A 9,242-nucleotide genomic window follows, 5' to 3' on the forward strand; every position below is an offset into this window, starting at 1 on the left:
TTATATATATCTCATATATATAAAGGTACATAGTTATAGCTTCTCTTTATGTATATGAGGAACTGATGCTTCTTGCCTGAAATCCTGATCCTTTAAATACAGTTTTTATCTTAAACGTACAAATAGAACTATTTCCTCATTTCTTTTGTGTCTTGTTTCATGTATTATACATATTATTTCTACATCTATTATATCTACATGTTATTTAGTGGCCAACTCTGTCTCTTCTGCCCCTGTAAATCAGCATCAAAGTCATCGAACTGTTTTGAAAGTATAAAAATAAATCAGAATTCTGTTTAATTGCATCACCTGCATATTTCTTCTTCAAACAACCCCAAAACAACCCAAACTACAAAAGCAACAGGAAAACAGCAACAGTTTCTTGTGTTGCTACATAAGGTGTGGTCATTAGGCTTCAGAGTTAACGCTCAGAGTTTACTCAATTAATACTATTTCTAGGAATTTCTGCTAATCAGTCCCATGATGGAATTGTGACAGTCATGGAAGCAGTGGAAATAATCCTGGGGACAATCCCCATCCATGACTTAATTTAGGTTGTGAGGTTCCAGTGCTGCTATTTAAAGGTTTTTAGGGTTTTCACTGTGTTTCTGAGGCTTTTTCTTTCCTTTGACTATTTGACTAGCAAAATATAGAAGTCCTAACAAAACACGTCTAAAACTTGATGTTACAGTTGATGGTAATTAAAATGGTAATTGAATTATGCAGTGAGGATTTTTCTTGTGACCCACAAAGCTGTACTTAACCTATGGTTTTTGGTGGCTCTGTGTAATCCTTGTCTTGTTTTTGTCTTCTCAGGTGCTCTGTAACAGAGCAAGATTGGTCACCTACCTCCCAGGGTTTTATTCCTTAGTCAAAAGAGTTGTAAACCCCAAGACTTTTTCCACAGCAGGTTCCTCTGGCTCAGATGAGCCTCATGTGGCTGCTGCACCTCCTGATTTATGTAAGGAAAACCAAATTCATTCTCTTTGAATGTCTCACAACTTGGCACCCCAGAGGAATTGGGGAGTTTGGAAGTGTGTTTATTAGGGCAAGGCTTGGCTTATGCCTGATTGGGGTCAAATAGGGATAATTGTATGGGAAAGGGATGGCTTTTTGGGGTGTTTTCCCCCTTTTTTTGTAGATGTGGTGTCTAAGACAAGGCCTTGACTCTTGCAGGTCCAAGGACTGTGTGGCCAGATGAAGTGATGGGTCCGTTTGGGCCTCAGGACCAGAGGTTCCAGCTGCCTGGCAACATTGGCTTTGACTGTCACCTCAATGGCACTGCTTCCCAGAAGAACACCCAAGCCTCAAAGACCTTGCCTGATATCTTAGCAGAGCCTTCAGCAAGTGAAAGGCATGAATTTGTGATGGCACAGTACATCCATGAGTTCCAGGTAAGAACAAGCTGCTCCTATGTGAATCTGGTATTTCTTCTCTAAGAGAGATGTAGTTAGGAAAGATTCCTCCTGAAAAACGATTTTCTGGATGGTTTTAAAGATGAACTTTAACTGTGTTGAGCAAGAGATTACACAGAACCTAAGTCTCAGGAAAAAGAAATGTTTCAGACTGTGTTTTCAAACAGCATTTTAGAAGTGACTTGTAGTGGATATAGAATAACTTCAGCTTCAAAACTTGCTGCTTACCAATTCTCACCACCTTTTACCAAGTGGAATCAGTTGTTTCTATAGTATTTCACTTCATGGGTCTAGACTTGCCTGGTTTGGGCAATGTTTAGTTGTGACAACCCTGGAATTCACACAGGAGCAGCACATCAAGGTGTCTCAAGCTCAGGTCTGACAGTGAGACCACATTTTGGTGAGGGCAGAGCTGGCAGCAAGTCAGATGCATCATTAACAAGCACCTTGAGAACTGCTGATGTGATCACAACCTTTCCACAAAGCTTTAGTGCTGCTGCCTCAGCTTTCCAGGCTCTGAGTGTGTGACGTGCTCAGATTTGGGAGTCAACTGGCAAACTCCATTGTAAAAGTGGTTTGTGTATGGAGCTTTGTGTCCCAAAGGGGTCAGAAAACTTCTGGTGAGCTCCTAGGTTCTGTTTGCAGCTTGTGTGGCTCAGGCTGTCCCTAAAAGCCAACAGAAAGTTCTGGTCTGGTTCATTTAGGTGCAGTCACACATGTCTGTGACTATCCTAGGTAGTGTTTGTGTGTCTGAATCCATCACTTACTGTTGGATTGAATCCTTAAGGCCTTTGTTTCAGGCTGAGGGTTAACAAAAATAGCTGTATCATCTCAGCTTTGAGTTAATAGAGTGCCAATAAAATATAAAACTTGCTTATTTCTATAAAACCTAATGAATTCTGTGCATATTTAATACCAATATCTATCCCACTTTGAATATTTATACATATAACCACTTTTAAGTCTCATTGCAAATCAATCTCTGTGAACTGCTCAAGTGTCTCTGGAGGTTTAGGCACAAAAACACAGTCTGGAAGGTGGAAATAGAATGAGAATGTTCCACTTTTTGTCCTTCTCAGGGTTCTGATGCTCCACAGAAGCAGCAAATCAACACTGCTGAAACATACTTTGAAAATGCCAAGGTGGAATGTGCAGTACAAGCTTGTCCTGAGCTGCTTCGGAAAGGTAATGTTCACTTGGATTTATCAGCCAAGAAATCACAGCAGTCTCAAATGTCCAAGTATGTAAGTAAATACTTTGTGTCATTGATGGCACAGAATGGGGAGTAGAAAAGGGTAATCAGAGTGAATATTTTACCCCCCAAAAATAGTATGAAATGAAAAGCAAAGCTTTGCTGTTGCTAAGATTTAGTGTTTCATATAAAATTAGTGACATTTAAATTCAATTCAGTTTGGGGCTGGGAGTAACTTTCAGCTGCTGCTTTAGTGTCAGGTGGTTTCTGCAGCTAAATTCACTCTCCAAAAAGCATTTTCTGATAAAGCTCCTTAATAAAATAGCAAATGGAAACCATGAAACTTCTGGCACTGTTGGATTTATATCATTTATTTCAAGGTATTTCTATCCTTTCATTCCAAGAAGGGAATGATTGAAATGAAATTGGAATAAACCCTAATTTCCAAAGCGAAGGGACTGAAATCTGACTGAAATGTTGGTCTAGATGGAAGGAGGGCTGGAAAATAGGGTCAATAATTTGTCTGCAACTGAAGGAAAGTGTAGTTTCGAGAAATAACCTGCTGGTTTCATCCCTGCAGACTTTGAGTCCATGTTCCCAGAGGTCAGTGCCAACCGGTTAACTGTGCTAACTGTCACCCAGAAGACCAAAAATGACATGACTGTGTGGAGTCAGGAGGTGGAGGATGAGAGGGAGATGCTCCTAGAGAATGTAAGTATCACAGCAAGACAATCAGCAGCAGCTTTTTTCTGTCTGGAGATGAATCCTTGGGGAGCTGTGTGTGGATTTGGGTCTGTTTCTAGCTCTGGAATTAACATTTTGACAGCATTTTTGAGCTGATCCTGTCTTCTCTTGCTGTTAAAATGGAGATACTTTTTCTAGTTTTTCAGCTTTTTCACTACTTTGCGTGAAACTTCTCAGCATTATTAAATGCTCCATAGTAGAATGAGGCAAAAGTATTCTAGAATGCTGCAGTAGTTTAATAGGTACTTGATTGTCCTGATCCAGTTAAAGGGCAGCAACTATGTCCACACCTTATTTTAGCTTTAGTACCATACATTTTATAGGATTTCACTGCTGGCTTTGTATTTTAATTCAGATTCCAGTACAGAGTCAATCAATGAGTATTTCCTTGCTGGTAAAAAAAATGATTTCTCTGGTGGTTTTTTTTTTCCATTCTGATAATAAATAGCCATTCTTTTAGCCTGGATATCAATTCTCTTTATTTCATCTTAACTTCCTCTTGTTCTGTTGCCACTAGAGGTCTCTGAAAATCACTTTATTCTCCATTTTACTCCAGCAGGGGTCGCTGCTCGCTGCTGCCATTCACCCTCAGCACCTCAAATACAACATTTCCATCTGTTAGTTATCATAATTTACCCCAAACTAGCAAAAATCATTCTCTGGGATTCCTACCTGTATAAGTAGAGTCATATTTATGCTGCAATTAGTCTGGGAATGTCCTTTCCAACCTTCTAAATGCCAAACATGGCCTGTAAAAAGCAGTGGAAAGGTCACCCCAAATAAAGAAGGAAACAACAATCTGAGGGATCAGCATAAAGATTACACACAAATTCAAATCCCCTTCATTGCAGTGTGTTCTTCTCTTTGAATTATTTCTGCTCTGTTGGGCTTTGGCGTTGTAATCTGGTCTAATGACATGTTAATTGGCATCTTTCTTCCGTGGGCACCTCCCTGTCAAGTCTAATAGAGTCACTGTGGGGTGTGAGGGTGTTGGGTGTAACCTCCCAACCTAGAGGTTACAAACAGCAAATTTCCCTGCAAACTGCTTGTTTGCTTGGGAGAAGTAACCTGAGAATCCAAATTTCAGGTTTTAGCCTCTGCTGGAGAAACCTCTGAAGGTTTGCAGAGGTCGATCTCAGGTCTTTATTGCCTCCCCAAGTAGTTGCTCAGGGGTTGTTACAGCACCAAAATAGCTCCTGGATCAGAAATGGGACATCTAAAATGCTGTTTTCAGGTGATTTAGTGATATCTGTGACTTATTTTACTGTTGAAACATTGTTAATCCAACCTCAAACTACAGAATGATTCAATATAAAGGGAAAACTTGCCTCGTTTTGGATTATTAAGGGACTGAAGCTGAGTAACTATATTCATATTTCCATTGAGCTGCTGAGGGCATAAATTGTAGAGAACAATATCATTTTTATAACTGAAGGGATGATATCTAGAATAATGTAGATAATATACATCTAGAGTGATATGTAGAGAAAATAAAGGATTGTATCTGGAATTATATAGATAATATACAGTTAGAATGATACATGTAATAAAGGATTGTATCTAGAATAGATATAAAGGTTGAAAGGATAGAAAAAAAGGTCTCTTTTTTTAAAAAGAGATTAGGGATATGTGTAACAAAAATCTCATCTGATATCCTGATTTTCCCCTTTTTTTCCCCCCCTTTACAGTTCATTAATGGTGCCAAGGAAATCTGCTATGCAATTTCTGCTGAGGGCTACTGGGCTGACTTCATTGATCCTTCCTCAGGACTGGCAGTAAGTTATGTGCTGGGTGGAATATTTAATGCACACTGCTGTGTCTGGATTCCATGTGGGCTAAATCCAACTTTTTCCTGTGGTTGCCATAGGATAATTCTTTCAACAAGTGAAGGTAGTAACCCTGAGCCAGTTCCCCCCCAGCTGTCACCACAATGTCTTTGGGGAACATTGTGCAGCAGTGAAGTTGGATTTTAAGGAACTGGAGAGGTTTTATGCTCTTGGTCAGTGCACAGGAGGCTGGTTGTGCCCTCCCAAGGTGACTTGGTAATCCTGACCCCTGTCTGTGAGGATGGAGGGTTTAAAAAGCTTCTTTGCACTAGGTAATATCTTTGTTACATGGAGAAAGGGAATAGCTTGTTCCTACAAACAGTGTGAGCATTCATTGTGAGATTACACCATTCTCTGACAGCTTCTTACCAAGGCATCTGTGAAACAGAGGCTGAAAAGGTGCAAGAGGGGATTGAGAAAGCTTCTCTCACAGCAAGAGCATCTGGATTTTAGTCTGAGAGCTGCTAAAGCCACGTCAGAGCTGAACATGTTCGTGGCAATGCTCAGTTTAGCGAGGTTGTATTTAAAATGACTATGAAAGGCAATGATTTATGTCAATTATAGGATGTTAAGGGGTTGGAATGGACCTTAGAGATCATCCAGTTCCACCCCCCTGCCCTGGGCAGGGACACCTCCCACCAGAGCAGGTTGCTCAAGGCTCATCCAACCTGGCTGTGAACACTGCCAGGGTTGGGGCAGCCACAGCCTCCCTGGGCAACCTGGGACAGTGTCTCACCACTCTCACAGGGAAAACTTCTGCCTAAGATCTAATCTAAACCATTACTCCTTGTTCTGTCACTGCAGCTCTTAACCAAGAGTCCCTCTGCAGCTTCCCTGGAGCCCCTTCAGCTCCTGGAAGGTGCTCTGAGGTCTCCACATAACCTTCTCTTCTCCAGGCTCAACAGCCCCAACTCCCTCACCTCAGCCTTAGTAACATCCTTATTTATAATCAGGAGTAGACTTTAAAGTCTGCTTTAAAGAAGTGAGAAGCTTCCTCCTTAGATAAAGGACTTAAGTGCTTCTTTCCAATTTTCACAAGTTTGCTCTTCAAACAACAAATTGAAAAGGTAATTTCTTACTTCTCCTGTTTCGCAGAGGATTCTGTCATTAGTACAGGCCTTATTTTGCTAGTAACATCCTTATTTATAATCAGGAGTAGACTTTAAAGTCTGCTTTAAAGAAGTGAGAAGCTTCCTCCTTAGATAAAGGACTTAAGTGCTTCTTTCCAATTTTCACAAGTTTGCTCTTCAAACAACAAATTGAAAAGGTAATTTCTTACTTCTCCTGTTTCGCAGAGGATTCTGTCATTAGTACAGGCCTTATTTTGCCTGTCTCACAGAAAGGTTCTATCCTTAATGCTGAACCTTTCCAAAGCACCTGAGGCTTTTGTAGGTGTGATTGATCACACACTGAGACCTCTCAGTGCCAAGGGAAAATCTTAAAACAGAGAACGACTATAACCTGCTCTTAGATTTCATGAGTGAAACTGGTACTTCTGGGCTTAACTTTGTCTAAAAAGGGTCAGTTGTGTCATTTTGAAATACTCCCATGACCAGTTCTCTCTGTTTTCCCTCTAGTTCTTTGGGCCTTACACCAACAACACTCTGTTTGAGACAGACGAGCGCTACCGACACTTGGGCTTTGCTGTGGATGACCTTGGCTGCTGCAAAGTCATCCGTCACAACATCTGGGGCACTCACGTGGTTGTTGGAAGCATCTTCACCAATGCTGAGCCTGACAGCCCCATCATGAAAAAACTAAGTGGCAACTAGGAGTCCTCAGGGTAGCCCAAGTTCTTATGACCTTTGAATTCGTTGACTTGATGATTCTCTCTCAGCATGGTCAGGAAATGCCACACTTGGAAGTGTTCTTAGATAATAAAGTAGCTGTTATTTATTTTCTAGCCTTCTCTGTGGGTATGTGGGCACCTCATGAATATTCATTGGCAGCAATCAGACACATCCCTGTGTGCCACACGAGTTTCCAGCTGTGACTTCCCATCACCTGGAGTTTAAACATACATCTACATAGCTACCTGCATATCCAGTGCTACCTTAAAACCACACTTCTCAACCATTTTGTCTTTCAGTCTCCCACAAATCTGTGCTTAGTCTTTAAAATCCTGATGCCACTGAGATTTCTGCTGGTTTTGCCATTTACTGGAATGAGTAAGTGGTAAAAAAAAGTGGATAAAAAGATAAATAATCCACTGAGATTTCTGCTGGTTTTGCCACTTACTGGAATGAGTAAGTGGCAAAAAAAAGTGGATAAAAAGATAAATAAAGTTAAGAAAAAGTAATAAAATTCAGAATACAGAAGTTAATAAAAACTGCAGATTTTAATGCTGGATTAATCCTTTTTTGCTGTTCTAAACTGAGAATATTGAGGTAAGAATTCAGTGGTCTCTAGCTCCAGCTGTTCACTCAGCTGCTACATCCAGAGGCTCCATAAAACCTCATAAATTACTCTAGAATCCATCAACTCATATTTTTTTTTCTCTTGGGATTTTGTTTTCTCAGTGTTAGCTCAACCTATTTAATTAGTTTATATATATCTAAATGTAATTTAAAGTTGCTTTGGTAACTTAGGTCATGAAACACGTTGTGAAAACATAAGAGATAATAGGGCAATGCTTGGATATCATCACTGTTTTGCTGTACTTGGATGCAATTTAGTCTTGTCTCTGGAATTTGGAGATGCCTGGGCAAAGAGCAATTAGGATCATTTATTGCAATTATGATCAATTAGATGTTGTAACAGGAAGGTTTCAGTAATCTACTCAGGCTCTTCAGGTAGCATAAAAACTCAAGGTCAACTCAAGGTACTGGAGGAAGAACCTGGAATTTCAAAACCTTGAAATTTCACTCCAGAGACTGAGGAATAAAGTAAATTTTAATCTCATCCCAGTCAGTTTTGGGGCTGTTTTTAACACCCACAGCAGTGCTGTGCCAGGTCATGCAGCAGTGAGAGTCCTGCAGCTTTGGTTCCATCCAAAAGTACAAGTTGGTGTGGATAAAAGCTGCACAGGATGAGGATCCAAGAGGTCAGGTAGCCACAGATTTGACTCATTGTGTCTGTTTCCAGTGTTAACTAACAATATGGATCTAAAACTTGTTTCCTAGGGGTTTAAAGTCCTTCTGTTCCCTGCTCAGGGGCTAAGCCAGTTCCCACCAAAGTCTTTTTGTTGGCTTTAAGGGGTTTAGAACCAGATCCTTTACCAAGTGCCTCTCTGTGTCCTTGGTGGCTGTTGCTGCCAGCCTATAACTTCTCTGGATCTCAGGTGGGAGAATTTCCCCTGGAGAAGTGAGTGCCATCCACTCTCAATTCCCTCTCCAAGCCAACAGCTCCAAGGTTCTCTTGCTCACCTGCCATCATTGCCATCCCTGTTGGCTCTACCTACACACATTCCAAGGCTGAAGTGTGTGGCTGTCGAGGCAGGATTTGATTACCACTTTGTCATGGAGTTTGTGCTGTTCCCTGAGCTCCAGGTCTTGCCCTCTGCTCTCCTGTCCAAGATGTATTACTTCAAAGTCTTTTATTGCTATTTTTTTCTCTCCATTCTCATCAAGAGGATTAAAAAACTTGAGAAGCTTCAATGTGTCCTGTTTGCAGTGATTGGGACTTGCTCTTTCCACTCCTCAGCTTCAGGCTTGGTCATCACATTTACTTGGACTCCAGGAGAAAAGTTGAAGTAGAAAGTACCAAAAAAGTTTGTTTTCAGTGAGTGGAAAGTTGAATATTAATGTTTAAACAGTGCTAGAGTAAGAGCTGATTGTCAGAGCTTTCTCTGACCCTAATTACCACCTGGAGTAATGAATAGTACCATAATAATTAATGGGTATTAATAATAACCACTGTGGATTTACAGACTGGAGATTGAGGTGGGCGAGTCTATTCCCAATCCTCTGCTCAGTCACTTGGATTCATTGATTTACTCATGACATCCTCAGGTAACAGTGGAGGATTTACAGCTCAGCTTTAGATCAACTGTGCTTAACTTGTGAGAGAGCAAAAAAAACCCTAGTCTTTGATTGACTGACTTACAAATTAACACTGACCAGGCTG

General features: G+C 40.7%; 1 protein-coding gene across 1 annotated transcript; it reads left to right on the top strand.

Annotated features, from left to right (window-relative positions):
- Nucleotides 1-816: 816 nt before the first annotated feature.
- MMADHC (methylmalonic aciduria (cobalamin deficiency) cblD type, with homocystinuria) lies at nt 817-7,072 on the top strand (the record flags this gene model as incomplete). The annotated part of the gene is made up of 6 exons (XM_009080192.1): nt 817-961; nt 1,177-1,394; nt 2,495-2,600; nt 3,188-3,318; nt 5,040-5,126; nt 6,755-7,072. Coding segments are annotated over 6 exons (882 nt in total), but the record flags the coding sequence as incomplete, so codon positions are not given.
- Nucleotides 7,073-9,242: the final 2,170 nt, after the last annotated feature.

This window comes from Acanthisitta chloris, unplaced genomic scaffold (genome assembly GCF_000695815.1).
Source record: "Acanthisitta chloris isolate BGI_N310 unplaced genomic scaffold, ASM69581v1 scaffold11338, whole genome shotgun sequence".
In the NCBI taxonomy this organism is placed as follows: domain Eukaryota; kingdom Metazoa; phylum Chordata; class Aves; order Passeriformes; family Acanthisittidae; genus Acanthisitta; species Acanthisitta chloris.